Here is a 23,330-nt window from a genome sequence, read left to right as displayed (position 1 = left end):
AACAAACCCAAGCTCCCTGCGGCCAGGGAGGAAGGGCAAACCAACATTATCCTACACATATGTACACTTTAATTGAAATACATACTATGAGTTATTCTAATATTCTGGGGGATTTCCATAGACAAATAGATAATAATCATTCTGTTTATGAATAGTGCCATAGTTGGCAGTTCTATTCCTATGCTTAATTGATTTTATATTTATTTATCTAATGGATTTTTGGGTCACACCCAACAGTGTTCATCTCTTATTCCTGGCTCTGTGCTCAGGTATCATTCCTGGCAGGGCTTAAGAACTATATGTGTGGTGCTGGGGGACCAAATTTGGGTTAGCCACAAGCAAAGCAAGTGCCTTAATGCCTATACTATTTCTTTGGCCCAAGGACCAATTGATTTTTTAAATATTTGATATTTGTAGGGCTGGAGTGATGGCACAGCGGTTGGGCGTTCGCCTTTCACGCGGCCGACCCGAGTTCGATTCCTCTGCCCCTCTCGGAGAGCCCGACAAGCCACCGAGAGTATGGAGCCTGCACGGCAGAGCCTGGCAAGCTACCCATCCATATTGGATATGCCAAAAACAGTAATAATAAGTCTCTCATCAATGAGAGACGTCACTGGTGCCCGCTCAAACAAATCGATGAGCAACAGGATGACAGTGACAGTGATGTTTGTAATCAGTGTATGAAGCCATTCTACTATGGTTTTTATTGTAACAGAGCATTTCTTCATAAAATCTTATATTTCCAGAAGCTGGAGTGATAGCATAGCGGGTAGGGCATTTGCCTTGCACTCGGCTGACCCGGTTCGATTCCCAGCATCCCATATGGTCCCCTGAGCACCGCCAGGAGTAATTCCTGAGTGCAGAGCCAGGAGTAATCCCTGTGCATTGCCGGGTGTGACCCAAAAAGAAAAAAAAATCTTATATTTCCAGATACAGTGAATTTGTTTATGCCAATTTAGATGCATAACACTCATTAATTTAACCATTTTTCTTTGATTTTTTTTATAGCTTGTACATATTGGAGCAAAATTTATGTTTGTGGCAGGCATGTTTGTATCGGGAGGTGTGACAATTCTTTTTGGGTAAGTCACATTCTGTTATGTTTAGGACCTTGGGCTGATTTGATTGTCTAGTTTCAGTTCAAAATGTTAATGGAGTCCTTAAGACAATCATTTCCATTGATTGTTGGATACTTGGCATGTAACTTATGGTGAGTGATATTGGGAGACTTGCAAGGGAATCACAACTAATCTGGCTACTGTACTTATTCATTAGGACTCCTTTGTTTGCTGTGACAGAAATTTAACTCACTTGTTTAACTCGCAGAAAATCTTTTGCCTTAAGCAAACTGGACTTTTGGACCCAAAGAATCAGTGGAAGAGTAAGATAGAGATTTTTTTTTTCTTTTTGGTCACACCTGGCAATGCACAGGGGTCACTCCTCGCTCTGAACTCAGGAATTGCCCCTGGTGGTGCTCAGGGGACCATATGGGATGCTGGGAATCGAACCCAGGTCAGTTGCGTGCAAGGCAAAAGGCCCTACCCGCTCTGCTATCACTCCAGCCCCAGGATAAAGATCTTAATGTCACCAGAAACCATCCTTGATTTTCTGGTTTTGTTTTCCTTTTTTTTTTTTTTTGCTTTTTGGGTCACACCAGGTGATACACAGGGGTTACTCCTGGCTTTGCACTCAAGAATTACTCCTAGTGGTGCTCGGGGGACCATATGGGAGCTGGGAATCAAACCCGGGTCAACCAAGTGCAAGGCAAACGCCCTACCTACTCTACTATTGCTCCAGCCCCTGTTTTCCTCATCTTGAGCCTTGTTCTTGAACATGTTTCTCTTTCATAATGCCAAGATGACCCTAGAAATTGCCTTGGGAAGGTGGTGACAGTTACTCAGAAGCTTGCAGTAGCTTCCCAGAGTGGAGGCCGTTGGCCCATCCTTGTTGACAGCCTAGATCTGTGGTCACTAGCCAGGGGGTGAGAATGCTCAGATTAAACATGCTTCAGTCGCGTGTTCACTTCCAAGCATGGGAGTGGAAGATTCTCTGCTCCATCTCCACACCCTCATGCTACTTTCAGAAAATGGAAAAAATAAGTACAGAGGCCAAATGGCTTTGCAAATGATTACTCTCCCTGGAGTGTTTAAAACAGTGTATAGGACCAAATTGTAGCTTTCAGTGGTTCTTGGAATTCGTGGAGGAATCATAGGACTGTGATATGTCATGATAGAGTAAGCTCAGGAAAGCCTTCACGTTAAATTTTGTCACGTTAAATTTTGTTGTTGTTGTTATTGTTTCTTTATTTAATTTGGATCTGAGGGCCTTCTATTTTCTTTACTTATCAATTTATTTAGAAGGTCTGTGCTTCATCGTGGGAAGAGGGAGGATTGAATCTAGTGTGTTCTTTAAAGGGTCTTGTCAGAATGATTCTAGTAAATAAATCATTTTGATGCAATTCGTGATCAAAAAAGAGCAATTTCCTTTTGTTGAAAGCGAACAACTCTTTATTTAAATTGTGCTTAAAAAATGGTTCTAGTAACTATGAGTGTAGTACTACTTTTACCCTTTTCATTGAATACAGCTTAATTGAATACAGAAAGAAATCCACAAACCCAACTTGGCATTTGAGAATTGTCCTTTTTTTTTCTTTTTAGTTTATTGGATCAAGCTTCAGACAGATCAACATTTATTGCTCTGTGTTTTATAGTGAGAATAGCAGATGCCATAAGCTTCTCTGCAGCCATAACTGCATCTTCTTCTATCCTTGCAAAGGCGTTTCCAAATAATGTGGCTACAGTCATGGTATGTATTTTATACATTTTCCCCTACTTAAGTTTTAGTATCAGCTTAAATATTTGACCTCCCCAGCTAAGCTGGATATTATTCTCTGCCTACTTTTCCAGTCTTTCTCTTTTCCATTTTCACCGAGGTACTGGGATTTACAGTACTGTTAATTGGACTTTTCGTGCTTACATCATTGCAACCCCACACCCATCACTGAGAGCCTGCTTCCCTCCACCCATGTCCCATCTAACTGCCCACCCCCATAAGTAAACTCAGTTTTCTAGATACAATTTCTGGTGCTAATGGCTTTGACCATTTGTGTTTTTCTTACTATGCTTCTTTATGTCTCACTTATGAAGAATTCATTATTTTATTGAATCACCTTGAGAATCACAGTTACAAAGCTGTTCATGGTTAGATTCCAGTCATACAATGTTCCAACATCCCACCTCTCCACCAGTGTAAATTTCCCACCAACAATGTCCCCAGTTTCCCTCCTGCCACCCCAACCCCACCAGCCTGCCTTTATGGCAGGCACTTTTCTTCTTCTTCTTTCATAAACTGTTTTAAAAAAATTATTGTGGAGGTGATGACACATACACAAATACTTATGGTGAAAGCTAAACTCTGGAAATTCCACAAAATTGTAAATCAATGACATGATATTTAAAAAAGATTTTTTTAGGGGGCCGGAGTGATAGCACAGCGGGTAGGGCGTTTGCCTTGCATGCGGCCGACCCGGGTTCGATCCCCGGCATCCCATATGGTCCCCCAAGCACTGCCAGGAGTAATTCCTGAGTGCAAAGCCAGGAGTAACCCCTGAGCATCGCTGGGTGTGACCCAAAAAGGAAAAAAAAATTAAAAAGATTTTTTTAAACTCTATCTTTTTTTACAGGCATATAAATTTAAGATAGTATAGTCAAGGGGTGAGAGAGATTGTACAGAGGATAAGATGCTTGCCTTATGTGTGGCCAACCCAGGCTCCCCGGCATCTCTCCTGATACCCCCAACACTCCCAGGAGGGACTCCTGAGTGCAGAGCCAAAAGTAGCACCTGAGCATTTTCAGGTGTACCTTCCCCCACTAATAAATAAAATAAAATGTGCTAGTGCATTTTAAAATGCTAAGAAATAGATAATCCTACAAATATACAATCAGTAAGTAGGGAGAGCTAAGAAGTTTTGAAGGTAATGCTCAGAGGGATGGTACTGTGAGTACTGTGTGTAGAGTGTTTGCATCCCATAAGGTCCCCTGAGCACTTCCAGGAGAGTAATTTACTGGGTGTGACCCAAAAAAGCCAAAAAGCCAAAGAAAAAAAAAGAAAGATTTTTTTTTTCACCAAAAAAGCCAGGAGCATCACACCCAGCGATGCTCCTGGCTTTGCACTCAGGAATTACTCCTGGCGGTTCTCAGGGGACCATATGGGATGATGGGAATCGAACCAGAGTTGGCTGCATGCAAGGCAAACGCCCTACCTGCTATACTATTTGGGGAGCTATATATTACAACTCTTATATTTTATTTATTTAATATTTTTGTTGTTTGGGGGCCACATCCAGTGATGCTCTGGGGTTACTCCTGGCTCTGCACTCAGGAATCACTCCTGGTGGTGTTCAAGGAAACATTTGGATGCCAGCATTGAACTCAGGTTGACTGCACACAAGGCAAGTGCCTTACCTGCCATACTATCTCTCTGGTCCCAATAATTTTTTTTGATTGTGATGAATGTTTAGATTGTTCACATCTTTTGTTATTGCGAACAGTGCCATAACACTTAAGTTTGTACATTTGCCGTATCACATCTTTATGGCTGTACTTGTAATTTATATTTCCAAAAGAGGGCCTGTAGCGTGAGTGCAGTGTGTAGGGGCCCTTGCCTTGCACTCGGCCCAACCTGGGGTTTGATCCCTGATGCCCCATATGTTCCCCCCACCCCCTTCCAGAAATGATCCTTGAGTACAGAGACAGGAATAAGCCCTGTGCATCATTGGTATGACCCAACCCCCAAAACATACATACATTAATTAATTAATTAATTAATTCCCAGAAGAGGCATTCAGGCCAGAAGTATGTGCATCTAGTAATGTTGATCAGACTGTGGTTAGGCTGTCCACAGGCAATGCATTACAGCATCTAGTAATGTTGATTAGTTGGTCAGACTGTCCACAGGCAATGCATTACAGAGTGTGGTAAAAACAAATGAAGTGTTTGATGTATAATAACAGGTAATAAATAGGCACTGTGTCTTGTGATTTAAATGTCCATTTTTTAAAAAACAAGATAGTGTGTTTTTTGTTACTTATCTTTTTATATTTTCTCACCACACCCAGAGATACTCAGGGGGTCCTCCTGTCTCTTCATTCAGGAATTAACCTGGCAGTGCTCCAGGGACCATATGGGATGCCGGGCATTGAACCCCGATCTGCTCTTTGCAAAGGCAAACACCCTCCCTGCTGAACTATCTCTCCAGACCAATGGTGTTTTTTTTTTTTTAATGAACCTAAGAACTATTTGAATTTTGTATTTTGGTCTGTTTAAGACTTTCCTATGGGTCTGTGCATTGTTTTCTCACTGACCAGTAGCAGCTCCCTTAGTAGCAGCAATGAAAGAGGATCATTGCAAAAATGATCCTCTTTCAGGTTTCTTCTGATATGTTTTGTCTTATGTTTTTTTTCTTATTATTATGTCACTGTCACTGTCATCCCATTGCTCATCGATTTGTTCGAGCGGGTACCAGTAACGTCTTCCATTGTGAGACTTATTGTTACTGTTTTTTTGGCATATCGAATATGTTCCAGGCAGCTTGCCAGGCTCTGCTGTGCAGGCGCAATACTCTCCGTAGCTTGCTGCGCTCTCCAAGAGGGGCGGAGGAATCGAGCACGAGTCAGCCTCGTGAAACTCAAGCACCCTATCGCTGTGCTATCGCTCCAGCCCATTATTATGTAACCATTTCATAAATGTTGTTTTGTGTCTTCTGACTTTTTAAGTCATAACTGCAAAGTATTCCCCCACCATAACTAATTAAAATAAAATATTCTTTATTTCATTTCACTAGTTCTTACATGATTTCAACATGTATGCTTAAATTTTTGGTTCATTTTGTGTGTGTGTGTTTGTGTGTTTGTATATAAAGAGAATAGATTTTGTTTTATATAGTGCCCTTTACATTTTATTTAATTCTTCAAACAGAATATTTTTATTTTTGTTTTCTCATTTCTAGGGAAGTCTTGAAATTTTCTCTGGACTTGGACTTGTGCTGGGGCCCCCTATCGGTGGCTTCTTGTATCAGTCCTTTGGCTATGAGGTGCCTTTTATTGCTCTGGGATGCTTAGTTCTGCTGATGGTGCCTCTCAACATGTGTATTTTACCTAATTATGGTAAGCCAACATTTATTTCTCATTCTTACTATTTATTTATTTTGTAACTTTATAGGATACCAATGTAGTAGATCCTCATTTTGATTTTTTTATAATCAATGGTAGATATTTTAGAGTACTTGAAAGAATTGATTTTCTTCATCAATGTTGTTAGCGACTTGTTTATATGAATTTCCCCGTGACCCAAATCTTTCTTTTCTCTAGAGCTAAACAGCATTTTTTTTCTGATCATAAAGCATCACCACAGGCCTGCTCTCCAGAAGTCTTCTTGGACTTCATTTAAGTATTTCAAATGACAAGCAGTCACTGGCCAGTCTTGGTACATTTTCTTAAAGGCAAGGGGAGGGCGAGGGGACACCTTCCCTCTCCAGGTTCCTCATAGCTGGTTGCTCAGCGCAGCTTGGATGCCAGGACCCGAGCAGCAGCAGGCAATAATGGCAGTAATGCGAGTCATCCTGGCTTTAATGCTTTATACCTATAGGAAGAGTCTAGCTGTCAGAACAGTTCCACAGGCCCAGGGACCAAGTGCATGGGTCTGCATGCTCAGGCAACTTATCATGTACAAAGCATGATATGGTACATTTCTATCTATTCTGTACAAGCTGATGTGCCAATCAGGGTTATTTCACTTTTGCAGCGTTGCTCAGGGGTTATTCCTGGCTCCTACAACTCAGGGATTACTCCTGGTGGTGCTCGGGGGACCATGTGGGATGCTGGGAATTGAACTCCGGTCTGCTGCGTGCAAGGCAAATGCCCTACCCGCTGTACTATCACTCCTGCCCCCAATCAGGGTTATTTTAATAGGCTTAGTAACTAGTTGGTGCTTTCCCTATAATGGGTTGCTAGGGAAAGGGACTGGAAAGATAACCTGTGAGCTAGGGAAGGAAGAGCTAGCGATTATTGCGGACTCGGTATCACCTCGGTATCACCACGCCCAAGCACACGTGGTGTTTGTCGTCTTCCTCTGCACAGGGACCCTAGTGTCCATAGCCCTGCATCCTGGACTGTGCTGAACGTGGTTCACCGATGAACACTTGGCTGAGATCTAAGAAATTGACTCCAGGATGCAGTGCCATGTGACAGGGTCAAGTTGTCAGGATATTCCTTGTGAGAGGGAATGAACTAAACCTGTATTCTCTCATACAAGGCATCAGACTACTTGCTGCGCTCTGGTCGACTATGGTGTTCAGAACTTTGGCGATTTGGAATCATCAACCTAGATGATTCCAATACCTGTTCCCCTTCCATTTTTTTTTCTTTCTTATTTTGGTTTTGTTTGTTTGGGGGTAACACCCAGCAGTACTCAGGGATTGCTTCTTTTCTGTGCTCAGGGATCACTCCTGGCAGGGCTCAGGATTATATGTGCTCTAGGGGATTGACTGGGATTGGCTGCGTGCCAAACCAAGTGCTCTACCTGGCACCTCTGGCCCTCCATGTTATTGACATGCTCTTTTAACATTCTCAGAGTGTTTTCTCTTTTGGTGGTGATGCAGGGTCACACCCGGTGATAACAGGGGTTTCTCCTGGCTCATGCACTCAGGAATTACTTCTGGCAGTTCTTGGGGGACCATATGGGATGCTGGTAATCGAACCTGGGTCAGTCGCATTCAAGGCAAACGCCCTACCCACTGTGCTGTTGCTCCAGCCCCAACTCTTACAGTGTTTTCATGATACCTAATACCCCACTCCTCTAATCATGGCCTCTTCTACTCCGTTTCCCATTCTCCACGGCAGATAGCACTAGAGATTCCTCTGACTGAGGCACCCAGCCTTTTCTCATTCTCTTTTAAAACACCTTACAAATAGTTAACCGGATTTAAGACCCAAAACTTGGAGTTCGTGTTTGGTTTTTCATTAGTGACACATCCTTGGAGCCGCCATACTAGCATTATGTTTGATCAGGATAGGAAAAGTCAACAGATCCCTTCGTCCGTGGAAATGGGACTTTTCCCAGCATAAAAACTACAACATGGTTAATATTTTCATAATCAGGAAAGTCAACAGCAAATGTATCCTCTGCCATTTGCTATACTGCTGTTTGCACCAGCCTCCCTTCCCGCCAAGCATCCGATCACGGTGATGCCTGCTGCCTTCAGCCAGTGGCCACCCAACACTGGTGACTAGAAGACTTGGCTGTTACCTACTGGGGCCCAAGCCCTTTCCAGGATAAGCAGCACCACCTGCCCCGCCCCTCCACAATGGAGTGACAAGACCGGTACCTGCGTGGAGAACACCTTCACTGGCATTGTTTTTGTTTGTTTTTAGTTTTTTGTTCCTTTGGCTTTTCGGGTTGCACCTGGCTATGCTCAGGACTTATTTCTGCCTCTGCACTCAAGAATTACTCCAGATGGTGCTTGGGGGACCATATGGGATGCCAGAGATCAAATCCAGCTCTCTGCGTGCAAGGCAAACGCCCTACCCGCTGTACTATCGCTCCAGCTCCTATGTTCAGTTTTGTTTCTTTGTTCGCTTTTGAGCCACACCCAGAGGTGTTCAGAGCTTATTCCTGGCTCTGCTCCCAGGAATTGCTCCTGGAGATGTTCTAAGGACCATGATGGAGGCCAGAGAATGAACCCGGTCGGCCACGTGCAAGGCAAGCTTCCTACTCTCTGTATTATCTTTATGGGCCCCTTTATTGACGTTATTATATTCTATTTTGTGATAGCCATTTTTCGCCGCTTTGGATTTAGAGAAAGGTACCATTTTTGCTCTTCCGATGTTACACAAATCCCAGTTTCCCTGCTTGCACTACCACATGTAGCCACAAGGTGGTGCGCGTCCTCTTTCTAACTATAATCGCAGGTTCTTTCTGTATGGAGCGTGCTGGGGGCTGTGCTCACTCCTGATTCATAGTGCAATATTTGATAGTTAAGAAACTAAGGGGCTGGGGCGATAGCACAGCGGGTAGGGCGTTTGCCTTGCACGCGGCCTACCCGGGTTCGATTCCCAGCATCCCATACGGCCCCCAAGCACTGCCAGGAGTGATTCCTGAGCACAGAGCCAGGAGTAACCCCTGAGCCTCTCTGAGTGTGACCCAAAAAGCAAAAAAAAAAAAAAAAAAAAAAGAAAAAAAGGGAAAAAAGAAACTAACCCACAGGATATCCCTTGTGTCCTAGAAACTTTAAATATAGTACTTAATTTGACAACTCTATGACTTATTATATTTTGCTAATTATTGCAAGAATTTATTGAGATGAACTGTGATGCTGTTAGGGAAAAGAGCCCCATCAGCCAGACCTAGTCAATAATTTACCTGACCTGTAAAACTGCAACTACACATCTCCCCTTCCTCCCCTTCTTTCCATTCTCCACAAGTGTGCAGCAATATCCCTTTAAGTAAAAAAAAAAAAAATCACATTTTCACCCCTTACTTGAAATGCTTAGTTGTTCTCAGACTTCCTAGCATATTTTACAAAGGCCTGCCTGCATAATCTTGTCAGTACATTCCTCTCCAGCAGAATCGTATTTCAGTCTCCTACTTCAATTTTCATCCTTCATGTCTCCAACTGTGCCCGTATGCTTTGGTTGTTGTTATTTAGGGGCTACAGCCCATGGTGCTCAAGGGCTACGCTTACTCTCTGGTCAAGGGTTGCTCCCAATCTTGCTTTGGAGACCAATGTGTTGGAAATTGAGCCTGCGTGCAAACCACGTGCTCTAGCCTTTGAGCTGTCTTTGTTCCTGCTTTTGTTCTTTCATTTCCTCAAACAGGAATTTTTGCTAAGTCTTGAAATATACCATTGCTGGAAAAAAAAAAAGTTCTGGAGATTCTTTTTCTTTTTTTTTTTTGCCTTTTTGGGTCACACCCAGCGATGCTCAGGGGTTACTCCTGGCTTTGCACTCAGGAATTACTCCTGGCGGTGCTTGGGGGACCATATGGGATGCCGGGGATTGAACCCGGGTCGGTCACGTGCAAGGCAAACGCCCTACCCGCTGTGCTATCGCTCCGGCCCCAGTTCTGGAGATTCTTTTCTCATTTGCCCATCTCAAGTTTGTCCTTTAGGTACAACTAAGATATTACTAATTTTAAAAAGCCTTTCCTAGGTCTCCCCCCTATTTTTATTAATAAACCATGATTTAATATTGTCAGTCATAGTATTAATAGGCATACATAATTCCAATACCAATGGCACAGAAGGTAGGGCAGTTTGCCTTGCACTCGGCCAATAGGGTTTGATTCCTCTGCCCCTCTCGGAGAGCCTGGCAAGCTACCCGTGGTGTATTTGACATGCCAAAAACAGTAACAAATCTCACAATGGAGACGTTACTGGTGCCCACTCAAACAAATCGATGAGCAACGGGATGACAGTGATACAGTGATAACACATTTCCTCCATCAATGTTTCAGGGACCCCTCCTGTTCCCTCCCCCACCCTAGGCGAGCCCAGTAGACTGTCTCCAGTTGTGTTGCTTTTAGTCATTTGTCATTCCCGTACCATGTTTCTTTGTATCCCACATAGAAGAAGTCGTTCTGTCTGAGTCATGAGTCTGTATCTGTCCTCTGTCTGACTTCAACCAGCATCATACCCTCTAGTTCTATCCATATGGTGGAAAATTGCATGATTTCATCTTTTCCTGTAGCTGAGTAGTATTGCACATAATATTCTATATAATATTTCTTTACCCATTCATTTATTGTTAGGCACTCAGGTTGTTTCTAAATTTTGGCTATGGTGAATATTGCTGCAATGAGTGCCTTCCTGCTGCATTCTTGTTCTCTCCACTAATCATGCTAAATACCCTGTTTTCTTACACAGGTTCTGAGTTTTTCTTCTTTGACTTTCTGTGCAAAGATTCTATTCAGTAAATTATTTGGAAGATAGGAACATTACCAAACAATAATAAACAGTATTGGATGAAATATAGTTTTGTTGAAAAATCATATGGGACGGGCTAGGAGCATAATTGAAGACCAGAGAAAGGTAAAATTTCTGGTTTTAATTAGGGCCAGACTCAGGTTTTCGAAAATTAATCGAATTTGCAGAATTGGAAGGGAGAAAGAAGTCATAGAGGTGAAACAATAATCTGTGGTGGTGGGAAAAGTGAAGAAGTTGAGTTACCATCCCAGGAATTCTGGAAAATGAAGCTTTCCCAAACATAATTCACACACAATTTAGCAGCACCCCTTTGATTTTCTGTTTTATCTTGCCAGCAGAGAAAAATCTTGTGTTTTTCAGTTTAGATTCGTTCTCAACAGTTTTCTTTCTTTCTTTCTTTCTTTCTTTCTTTCTTTCTTTCTTTCTTTCTTTCTTTCTTTCTTTCTTTCTTTCTTTCTTTCTTTCTCTCTCTCTCTTTCTTTCTTCCTCCCTTCCTCCCTCCTTCCCTTCCTCCCTCCCTCCTTCCCTTCCTCCCTCCCTCCCGCCTTTCTTTCTTTCTTTCTTTCTTTCTTTCTTTCTTTCTTTCTTTCTTTCTTTCTTTCTTTCTTTCTTTCTTTCTTTCTTTCTTTCTTTCTTTCTTTCTTCCTTCCTTCCTTCCTTCCTTTCTTTTCCTTCCTTCCTTCCTTCCTTCCTTCCTTCCTTCCTTCCTTCCTTCCTTCCTTCCTTCCTTCCTTCCTTCCTTCCTTCCTTCCTTCTTCTCTTTTTTTCCTCCTTCCCTCCCTCCCTCCCTCCCTCTCTCCTTAAGACTCATTTCTGCCTTTGTGCTCAGAGATAACTTCTGAAAGTGCTCAGAGCACCGTATGTGGTAGAGTGGATCAAACCAGGCTGGTTGACTGTCTGCAAGACAAGCACCTTACCTTGTCCCATCTGTCTCTACACATAGTTTCTTAATAAAGTGTCTGGCTTTTCCTGTGCACCAGATCAAGGTCACATAGATGCTCTTCTGCTGGTGAAAGCCATTCCTGAGTCAAGCTCTCGCCTGTAATCTATGTCCCTTTTTTTTATCACACTGATTCCGAAGGATTTCTTTGGAATTTCAGAAGCTATTTTTAAGAAACTAAACATAGTCTCTAGGTTCAAATGACTTATATTCAAATGTATATTGTGTGCAATTTCAGGTAAACTCAGAGATGTTATTTTGATTGTTCTTGCTGATTTTGACTTTCAAAATTGGCTAAAATATAAAGTTAAGTGTTTTTTTAAATTAAAACACTAACATCTTTTTAAAATTTTTCATCCCAAAGAATCCAATCCAGATAAACACTCATTCTGGAAGCTGATCACTTTACCCAAGGTTGTCTTCCTCGCCTTCATCAACATCTCGGTCAGCTCCTGTTTAGGCTTCCTTGACCCAACTCTGTCTCTCTTTGTTATGAAGCAGGTAAGTAGCCCGAGAGCAGAAACGCTTGGCCTTTTAGCCAGTGAGTATAATTGCTTTAAGGAAAATCCTTTGAGTAACTGTGAGAAGGAGGCAAAGGGTCATCACCTGAGGTAGCCTGTACCTTCCCTCTCTGATGTCTCAGTAACGATGGGTCTGATTTTGTGTAAATAAAAGAAGCTTTTAAAGTGACCCAAACATTGGTCTCCTTTCTAGAACACTACTTGTCTCATAGGTGTCACTTGGGCATCATCCATGCAGCATATCAAAGTTATCATTCCTCTGTGATCAGGGAGAAAGCAATCAAGCATCTCTTCCATTTTTTTTCTTGTCCTGAAAAGCAAACATTGAATTATAAATTTTTATGCGCTAGAAATGTGCTTTTAAATGTTTTTGAAAAGTAAGATTCCTAAGGTAGTATGCTCTAATAGCAAATCTGATCACTTGTTTTACTAAAGAATTAATGTGTGAATAAAGATGCATCTACTAATTTTGTAGCCCAAAGTGATTTGACCAGAGGCACTAAAATTAAAAATATAGTTGTCAGAACTGCAACTTCCTGGGTCATTAGAGACAATTGTGTATATGTCAGATCCCTTAAATAATGATCTGGAGAATGTTAGCACCTGTCCCAAGGATTAGAAAGTAATAAAATATCACACTTAAGTAGTGGCACCCATGATACCACAACTAAGAAAATGTTTATGTTTATGGTGGCTTATCCATTCTCATCATTGACAGCATGAACACTTTCTCTAAAAGCCATGCTTCTCTCATTGTAAGAAAATTTATCTACATGATGAAAGATTTTGTAACCAACCATTGGTAAACACATGTTGCTCATGTCTTTAAGGTGTATTTTCAGTGGGGCCAGAGAGATAGCTCAGTAAGAGATAGCTCAGTAACATGCTTTGCAACAAGATACCCAAACTTCATCCCTGACACCATATTGTTCTTATTGCACCATCAGGGAGTAATTCCCAAGCACAGAGCAAGGAGTGTGTAGCAAGGAGTGTCACCAAATGGGTGTCACTCAAAATGTTAAAACTCAATAAAATTAAAAACCTAATAAACAAATTTGAAATGTCAAAAAATGTATTTTCCTCTAATATCCTAAAATTTCTCTTGCCTTTCTTTGGACTTAAATGAATCAGTGTTTTGCTTCTCAGTTATTAGGGATCCACAGAAGTAAATCACGAGGGACGTTGTGACTTGAGTGTCTTGCTGCTATCTTTAAAGGAATAATTTCAGCTTGAATTATCATTCATTTCAATTATTTGTTTAAATATGTACTGACCATAAGTAAGTCTCATGAGATTCATTAAAGAAAATGGGAATTTAGATGAGTCACAAAAGCAGCTCTTTGAGCATGTTGGTAATAGTAATAGTATGAGTTATGTGGTGTCTTACTGATTTAAAATGAGTCATGAATCTTAATTTTTTTTTTTGGAGGATACTCAGGGCTTACTCCTGACTCTCAGGGATCACTCCTGTGAGGATCAGGGACCATATAGAGTTCCCAGGATCTAACTCAAGTTGGTCGTATGCAAGGCAAACTCCCTACCCGGCATTTTTAAAAATTATTTTATTTTTTAATTAGTGAATCATCATGAGGGTACAGATACAGATTCATACATGTTAGAACTGGTTTTCCCCTCATACAATGTTCATTAACACCTCCCTCTACCAGTGCCCATTCTCCACCACCAATAAACCCAGTATCCCTCTCCCCCCCAATCCTATCTCCCCCCACCCCACCCTGCCTCTGGGGCAGGGTATTCCCTTTTGATCTCTCTCTCTCTCTCCAATCGGGTGTTGTGCTTTGAAATAGGGGTATTGAGTGGCCATTGTGTTCAGTCTCTAGTCTACTTTCAGCACGCATCTCCCTTCCCACCCTACCCGGTATTTTTGCTCTGACCTCTCCCTCTAACTTTCAATCACATGTTGTTTGAACTATAGTAGAATTAACAGTATCATCAGTGTTTTTCACACCAGTGTTATTCGGTTTATAGACAGTCAGCATTGTGTGGGGAGGGGCAATGTTAAAAATGCCAAATACCTGTCCCATATCCCAGTATTTGAATCAAAACATCTCAGACTGAGGACCCAAATCTAATTTAGCAAGTTCTCCACTTAAGTTTTTGTATATCATAAGCTTTACAAAAACTGGCTTACATGTAAAGGTGTTATAATTCATAGAAGTAAAATGCTATGTGTAATGCCAAATGCTACAAAGCAATAAATCTATACTATCAAACCTCTGGTTTATGTATATTTCTCATAGAGGGAAAATAATCATGTATAGATGTAAGGGTAAAATTAAGTACCCTGAGTGTTGTTGGTAGAATGATGATAAACAAGAGCTGAAGAAGTAGCGGACAGGAACAAGAGATGCTTACTTAAAATGAGTTGACCATATATCTTTAATATGAGGTTTTCTTTTACAGTTTAATTTACCAGCTGGATATGTCGGACTTGTATACTTGGGCATGGCCCTGTGTTACATGATTTCTTCACCACTACTTGGTCTACTAAGTGACAAAGTGCCGGTATGCGCATTTAATTTATATTTAAGAGTGGCTTGATTTTATAGACCATTGATATTCTAACTATAACGCAGAACTCTGGTATCCAAATATACATAGGTTATCCCATTATCAACCTGAGATAAAATCCATTCTAGTTACTTAAAATAGTTCTAAATCATTCCATTTAGATTACTAGTATATAGTACTGATTCCAAATTTCTATGACTTTAATACTTACTTTCAAAACATTTTCTCTCCATTAGATTTACATACCTATTTGCCAAAGCCTTATTAATGATATGAAGTTTACTTAGTCAATCTGGTGACAAAACCCAAATTGTCTTAAATAGTGTTTGGAGCTTGGTTTTAAAGTAGTCTTATATAATCAAGCTGATATTGTGCTTCTATCATTTTAGCTTGCATTCAGGTATCTTATAAAGATAATTTTGTTGAGTACTTTAAAAAATAATATGAATTACTTGATATTATACCTAGGAAGTGATTCTTTATTTTATAAAGAATAATTTTATTGGGTACTCTAAAAAAATAGTATGAATTGCTAGGTACTATGCCTAGTGACTTCTGATAGGGATTGCTTTTTCTTTTCCCTCTCTCCTCCTTCCATCCCTCCTTTCTTTCCTTTCTCTCTCTTTCTTTCTTTCTTTCTTTCTTTCTTTCTTTCTTTCTTTCTTTCTTTCTTTCTTTCTTTCTTTCTTTCTTTCTTTCTTTCTTTCTTTCTTTCCCTTTCTTTCTTTCTCTCTCTCTTTCTTTCTCTTTCTTTCTTTCTTTCTTTCTTTCTTTCTTTCTTTCTTTCTTTCTTTCTTTCTTTCTTTCTTTCTTTCTTTCTTTCTTTCTTTCTTTCTTTCTTTCTTTCTTTCTTTCTTTCTTTCTTTCTTTCCTGAAGCAAGGTAAATTTAATTGAAAGTTACTAGGAAAACATGAGAGAAAACAGGACAGGCTTCTCCAGAGTGCAAACAGGTAAGCAAAGAATCATTGAGGCAAGCAAGAGAGAACATGGGCTTGAAGAGCAAGCCTTCATTTGGATTTTCACTTCTTGAGTATTCCGCGGGCCACTCCTGATGGTGCTACGGGGACTATGCAGCTCAAACTGGGGTCAGCCATCTGCAATGTAAGCACCTTAATCCTACTATCTCTGGCCCCTAATTTTTATTTAATTTTTTAGGGTCACTTTACCTCTTTTCAGCATCTAGATCTTGTCCAGAGTGATCACTTCCCACTATCATTGTCTTAGCTGTCCCTTCTCTGTCCTAATCATGTCCCCCCGCCATTAAGGCAAGTTTCCTACTAAGGACCAGTTCTGCTAGCCTTCATTTCTACTGTCTTTGGGTCTGTTTCTCCTACTCTGTTTCTTTTTATCCCGCAAGTGAGTGTAATCATCTTGTCTACTGACTCCTGCTTCTTAAACTGTTACAGTTTGAGTAGTTCATCATTGGCGAAATCTCTAATATACCCTTTCCAAGGGATCCTTGTCCTTTGCTCACTCCTTTTCTTGGGGCATATTGTCCTTGCTTTTGTGTACACCACCTACCTCTTCTCTCTTAAATGTAATGTTTTGCAATGTATTTTGGTTCTCTGAATATCATCACTTATGCTCGTCCTTGTTAATACACTTTGATGATGGAGGGTCACACCTGTAAGAGTTTCTCTGTACTCTGTTTCCCAGCATCTGCGGAAATGGCTTCTGGTCTTTGGAAGTTTCATCACTGCAGGCTGCTACATGCTCTTAGGACCCGCCCCAATCTTGCCAATTAAAAGGTAATTTGGGGGGCTTTTTTTCCTGGTATTTTTGGCCTAATAGTATTAGAAATTATTTATAAAAAGTTGGTATAAATCTGGTATGACTTAGTGTTTTGAACTTTATTATTCAAAATTCCCTGATTTGGGACTCTGATGAATTGTCAGGCAGAGATTCATATGGTACACACAATGGGTTAACTAAATCTTCATCAAATGAGGAAAAAAAGGCTTATTTTTCCTATTTCAATTGCACACTTGTTTGTACTTTTTAATGAATTTAATTAATTTTTTGTTTGGGACTGTACTTGAAGGTGCTCAGTGGCTACTCCTGACTCTGTGCTCAGGAATAACCCCGGGTGGGCTTTGGGGACCATTTGGTATGCTGGAAACTGAACCCGGGTCAGCCACAATTGTGCAAGGCAAGGGCCTTTCCCATGGTACTATCTCTCCAGCCCCTATCACTGTCACTGTCACTATCACTGTCATCCCGTTGCTCATTGATTTGCTCAAGCGGGCACCAGTAACGTCTCCATTGTGAGACTTGTTGTTACTGTTTTTGGCATATTGAATACACCATGGGTAGCTTGCCAGGCTCTGCCGTGTGGGCGAGATACTTTCGCTAGCTTGCCGGGCTCTCTGAGAGGGGCAGAGGAATCGAACCCAGGTCGGCTGCATGCAAGGCAAATGCCCTACCCGCTGTGCTATCGCTCCAGCCCCTATACTTAATTTAGAAATAGCATTTGTTAAAACATCCTTTTAGTTTAGTTTACAGCATGTATTTTTCTTGAGATAGGGACCAAATACCATTTTGTTTTGTGTCACCCTTGGCATATTCATTACTGCTTCCTAATGGCAAGTGAGCCGCTTAGACCTTTTCTTCTCGGTTGAAACACGGTGTTGAAAGGGCAGCGATGTTTTTATTGCTTTGTGGAGGCCACACCCAGCAGAGCTCCAGGAATGCTCCAGGAAGTAACATGTATTTTTATTAATTTTTTAAAATATAGTGCGTCAGATTTAGATTTGGTGTTCTGACTCTGCCTCTTACTCTGTATGTAAACTTGGAAAATTCACTTAATTTCCAAGTTTTCTTATATACGAAAAGGAGCTTAGGGGGCAGAGAGATAGTGCAGAGGGTGGGGCACAGTTTTAATCCCTGGCACCCCATATGGTCCTGGAGTCCTCTAGGAGTTAATCCTGAGCACAGAGCCGGGAGTAAGCCCTGAGCACTGTGGCACAACTCTCCACACCACCGCCTCCCAAAGGAGTTGATAGTAGTATCTACATGGTGGGGTTGTTGTGAAGATTAAATGGTGCTAAAGACTGTTAAATTACTGGCATTGTGGTGGCATAGAACAGATATTAGTTGCCCATCACTTAATTTGCTGCTTTTCTTCTGTACCATCTTTCATTCGAGTGAATTTTAAAGGTAAGTGACTGATGGAGCAACATTAGCTCATTTTTTAACAATTATGAAAGAATTTCATTTGGTGGGAAGAAGGCAGGCTGACTAGGCATGTGATCTGTATGACCTAAGAAACAACCATGGGCTAGGGATGTAGTGGTAAAGTGTAGGACTTGCGTGTAGTATACCTTGGCATCACAGAAAGAAAAGATGAAAACAGACATCAAGCTGTCAGGATGAAATGATGCCCTCATTCCCCCAAAGTAAGAGGCTAAAGGGCTAGCACTGAAATATGGTCAGACAAGAAGAGAATCGTCTGATTCTCTTTAATTCTTGTAATTTCACAATTATGGAATATCTGAAATAAACTTGTCTGGAGTCCTGTGCACCCTCCTTCTAAAAGAGTTTTGTCTCTCTTAAAAACCTGATTTTTCTTGTTTTCATTTCAAACTCTTTTTAAAAATTTATTTATTAATTATATTTCAAACTCTTTTGCAGTCAGCTCTGGCTGTTGGTGTTGATGTTAGTCATCAGTGGCATCTCGACTGCAATGAGCCTGATTCCAGTTTTCCCAGAAGTTCTCAGTTATGCACAGTAAGTTACTTGCATTGCTTGAAGGACTGTATTGTGACTAGCTGTGATCCCTAATCACAGCCTTCCTTGAGTTTCTTTTCCTTTTTTCTTTATTTTGCTTTTCGGGTCGCACCCGGTGATGCACAGGCGTTACTCCTGGCTTTGCACTCAGGAATCACTCCTGGCAGTGCTTGGGGGAACCATATGGGATGCTGGGAATTGAACCCGGGTCAGCCACATGCAAGGCAAACGCCCTACCTGCTGTGCTATTGCTCCAGCCCCTCCCTTGAGTTTCTTAATCTATGTAGGATGTTAGATATTTCTTCTCCAATTCCAAATCTTTGTGATTTCATGACAACTTTGTGCTATAATAAGGCATGCAATAATATAATAAGGGATATTGTTTGTAATTTGTAAAAATATTAACATAGCAACCAGTAAAATGATTTGTTGATAGAACCTCGGCATGGTTTTTATGCCTCAGTACAGTTATATTTTTAACTTGTCGAACACAGGAATGGCCTCAGGACATAACTTGAGCAGGAAGAGTATTGCAGAGTCTCTAATATCACTTTAAACAGTTCTCACATGAATAAGGATTTGGCTGTGTATTTTCAAGACATTATACTATCCTTGCTTATCTCATTCTAAAATTTTTTTAATTTATATCTCTAATGAGTATTTCATGCAAATGCATCATGATTCTTAGTTGCATATCCTCTAAATATAATAAAGTTATTTTTTAGAAGACAGCATGGTGTAAACATAACTATAAACATTTCTCTAACAAAAGATTAGCTTTTATCTTAGATATGAGTGTTTTATGGGCTAAACTAGTATAACAGGTAGATTTCTTGCCTTGCATTTGACCAACCTGGGTTTGATCTCCTAATCCCGTATGGTCTTCAAAACACCACAAGTGATTCCTGACTGCAGAGCTAGGAGTAAACTCTGAAAACTTCATGATCCAATAACTCAGATTGGTCTTGTGCAAGGCAAACACCCTACCCTCTATGCTATTGCTCCAGTCCCATAAATATTTTTTTTAAAAAAGAAATGAGGGCTGGAGCGATAGCATGGCAGATAGGGCGTTTGCCTTGCACGCGGCCAACCCCGGTTCAATTCCCAGCATCCCATATGGTCCCTTGAGCACTGCCAGGGGAAATTCCTGAGTGCAGAGCCAGGAGTAACCCCTGTGCATTGCTGGGTGTGACCCAAAAAGAAAGAAAAAGGAAACAAGTGTTTTACTATTGTTTTTAATCTGGATTGTTCCTGCTTTATTTGATACTGTGCACTTTTTAATTTCACACAGGTTTTCCGTGTGTGTGTGTGTGTGTGTGTGTGTGTGTGTGTGTGTGTGTGTGTGTGTGTGTGTGTGTAGGCTATGCTTGGCGATGCTCAAAGCTTTCTCCTGGCTCTGTGCTTAGGGATCACACTTGACAGGGCCCAGGAACCCTGTGAGGTTCAGGAATTTAACCCCAGGTCAGCTGTGTGCCAGCCTGTCTGCAGTAGTTTTTCCAGCTCCACTGGTTTCCCTTTGAATAACGGCTGTATTTTTGTCTTTGCAGTGAAAATGGCTTTGAAAATGGCTTGAGTACATTGGGACTTGTGTCAGGTCTCTTAGGTGCATTGTGGTCAGTTGGGTGAGTAGTGATTGAATTTTATTCACATCTGAATGATGATCCCCATTTTACAGATAAAGAAATTGAGTCACTGAAAGATCGGATGAGTTGAACCAAGACACATACTTTTGGGCAGTGTTGGAGTTCTGACTCGATGATTAGAGGCTCGACTTAATCAAAATGTTCTGATATAATCATAGTACAGCATGTAGGGTGCTTTGCCTTACATATATTTTGATCTCTGGCACCCCACGTGGTGCTCTGGTGATTCCTGAGTGCAGGACCAGAAGTAAGTTCAGAGCACTGTTAGGTGTGGCTCAAAAATCAAAATTAATGAGATATTTAAAGAAAATTCTGAGTGGGGCTGGAGTAACAGTACAGTGGGTAGGGCATTTGCCTTGCATGAGGACAACCATGGTTTGGTCCCTTGGCTTCCCTTATGGTTCCAGGAGCACTGCCAGGTGTGCCTCACCCCCCCCAAAAAAAAAATCCTGATATATTTTCATTTTGGGGTGGAGCGATAGCAGAGCGGGTAGGGCGTTTGCCTTGCACACGGCCGATCCAGGTTTGATTCCTCCGTCCCTCTCAGAGAGCCTGGCAAGCTACCAATGGCGTATTCAATATGCAAAAATAGTAACAACAAGTCTTGTTCCTGGTGCCCGCTCGAGCAAATCGATGAACAACGGGACGACAGTGCTACAGTGCATTTTCATTTTACTTAGGTTATTGGTGTAAGTTACTTTATAGTTACTAAAGCAATTAAATAAAAAAAATGTTTCTTTCGTGGGGGCCTCTCAGATGGTGCTCAGGAGGCCTGGGAGTGGGGATCCCATCGTAAGTTTTTGGCCAGCTGGACCCTGAGGTTCCACGTAGGGACCGAAAGACGCCATGCTGTGGGGATCCTCAAACCGCCCAGCCTGGAGATTCTTGGGGGATAGTGTGGAGTCAGGAACTGACCCTGGGTCAGCAGACCTCTGTATGATCTCTCAGCTCCTTTAAGTAATTTGTTTGGTGCTTGTGGTGGAGGGGTTGGAGGGACACACCCAGTGGAGCTTAGGCTTGTTACTGGCCCTATACCCAGGTCGGGACGGGGTGTCAGGGGAACATATGGGATGCTGGGAATCAAACCCAGGTCGGCCGCATGCAAGGCTAACACCCTTCCCGCTGTGCTATTGCTCCAGCCCTCCCTAGTCATTTTTTAAAAAAGTTTTATTAAGAAGAGTGTGTCTTGGGGCTGGAGTGATAGTACAGCGGGTAGGGCATTTGCCTTGCACGCGGCCGACCCGGGTTCAATTCCCAGCATCCCACATGGTCCCTTGAGCACCACCAGGGATAATTCCTGAGTGCATGAGCCAGGAATGACTCCTGTGCATTGCCAGGTGTGACCCAAAAAGAAAAAAAAAAAGAGTGTGTCTTGGTTGTAAAAATGTATTAATTAATTTCACTCTCTGCTGCCCTCGAGGGTGACGTGTATGCCAGTAGTGTAGCACTGTCGTCCCATTGCTCATCGATTTGCTCGAGTGGGCACCAGTAATGTCTCCTTTGTGAGACTTGTTGTCACTGTTTTTTGCATATTGAATACGCCACGGGTAGCTTGCCAGGTTCTGCTGTGAGGGCGGGATATTCTCAGTAGCTTGCCGGGCTCTCCGAGAGGAATGGAGGAACTGAACCCGAATCGGCCACAAACAAGGCAAATGCCCTACCCGCTGTGCTATCACTCCAGTCCATGCCAATAGTGTAGATATTATAAATCTACTGAGTGATTTTAAACACAAATAATTTTAAACATAAATAAGTAGAGAATAATGCAAAGATTCTTTTCAACCTATTTCATCTTTTTAATCTTGTACAAGCTATCAGCTTTTCAGAAGAAGTTATGATTGTAGAAGTGTTTAAAATATTAAACACTGTCATTATCAGAAAAAAAATTTTTATATACCTAATACTTTATCCAGGATTTTTCCTTTACTATGTATACTTCTGATTTTATGAAGACCTGTGTTGTGCAATCACTTACCCTTTAATAAGTACCCATTTTTTAAAAAAAAATCATCGTTTAATACTCTTCTTTTTATTGTTAGTGCTTTTATAGGACCTATGCTGGGTGGATTTCTATATGAGAAAATTGGTTTTGAATGGGCAGCTGCTATACAAGGTCTCTGGGCTCTGGCAAGTGTGAGTAATCAGTCTTTTATTTTCCCTTTCCCTATGTCTGTGGAGAAAGATGACTTGGAGAATTGACATTAACAGGCACTTTTAATTATGTTCAAGGGATCATCAGTGGCCTTGTATTATCTATTGGAGAACTCAAGGAAAAGAAGGTATGATCAGTTCTTTTTTTTTTTTAATTCACTTTTTAAATTTTATTTATTTATTTTCTTTGCTTTTTGGGTCACACCCGGCAATGCACAGGGGTTACTCCTAGCTCTGCACTCAGGAATTACTCCTGGCGATGCTCAGGGGACCATATGGGATGCTAGGATTCGAACCCGGGTCAGCCACGTGCAAGGCAAACTCCCTACCTGCTGTACTATTGCTCCAGCCCCTCACTTTTAAAATTTTACTTTCAGAAAGTTGTTCACACTAATTGATGTATGATCAGCTCTTGACCTTTTCATCACTCCTTTAAAAATTGGTTAATGAAAGTAGGAAAGAAATTCTAATATTACCCTTTCTTCCGGGCTGGAGCGATAGCACAGCGGTTGGGCGTTCGCCTTTCACGCGGCCGACCTGAGTTCAATTCCTCTGCCCCTCTCAGAGAGCCCGGCAAGCTACCGAGAATATCTAGCCCGCACGACAGAGCCTGGCAAGCTACCTGTGCGTATTGGATATGCCAGAAACAGTTACAATAAGTCTCTCAATGAGAGACGTTACTGGTGCCCGCTCGAACAAATCGATGAGCAACGGAATGACAGTGACCCTTTCTTCCATTTAGAGATTTCTGGCCTCTTTGCCTTATCATTTGGTTAAAGATAGTTGGATAGAAATGTAGGCACTGAGGGGTTTTTTTTCAGTTGGGGTGTGGCGGTGGG

At 41.5% G+C, this 23,330-nt stretch overlaps 1 protein-coding gene across 3 annotated transcripts in view; it reads left to right on the top strand.

Moving 5' to 3' along the window:
* The window catches only part of SLC18B1 (solute carrier family 18 member B1), a 41,289-nt gene that overhangs the window by 13,209 nt on the left and 4,750 nt on the right, over positions 1-23,330 (top strand). Inside the window, exons 4-13 of one of the 3 annotated variants that reach the window (XM_055136557.1) lie at positions 1,009-1,082; positions 2,658-2,805; positions 6,007-6,163; positions 12,282-12,418; positions 14,863-14,964; positions 16,628-16,719; positions 18,602-18,697; positions 20,245-20,319; positions 22,380-22,473; positions 22,570-22,619. In XM_055136557.1, the coding sequence (XP_054992532.1) occupies positions 1,009-1,082; positions 2,658-2,805; positions 6,007-6,163; positions 12,282-12,418; positions 14,863-14,964; positions 16,628-16,719; positions 18,602-18,697; positions 20,245-20,319; positions 22,380-22,473; positions 22,570-22,619 (1,025 nt within the window). Of the gene's footprint in view, positions 1-1,008; positions 1,083-2,657; positions 2,806-6,006; positions 6,164-12,281; positions 12,419-14,862; positions 14,965-16,627; positions 16,720-18,601; positions 18,698-20,244; positions 20,320-22,379; positions 22,474-22,518; positions 22,620-23,330 lie in introns of those variants that run through there. The other 2 variants (XR_008629825.1, XM_055136558.1) reach the window with 2 other exon arrangements.

The sequence above is a fragment of the Sorex araneus genome, chromosome 4 (assembly GCF_027595985.1).
Source record: "Sorex araneus isolate mSorAra2 chromosome 4, mSorAra2.pri, whole genome shotgun sequence".
In the NCBI taxonomy this organism is placed as follows: Eukaryota; Metazoa; Chordata; class Mammalia; order Eulipotyphla; family Soricidae; genus Sorex; species Sorex araneus.
This window is presented reverse-complemented; position numbering and strand designations above follow the sequence as displayed.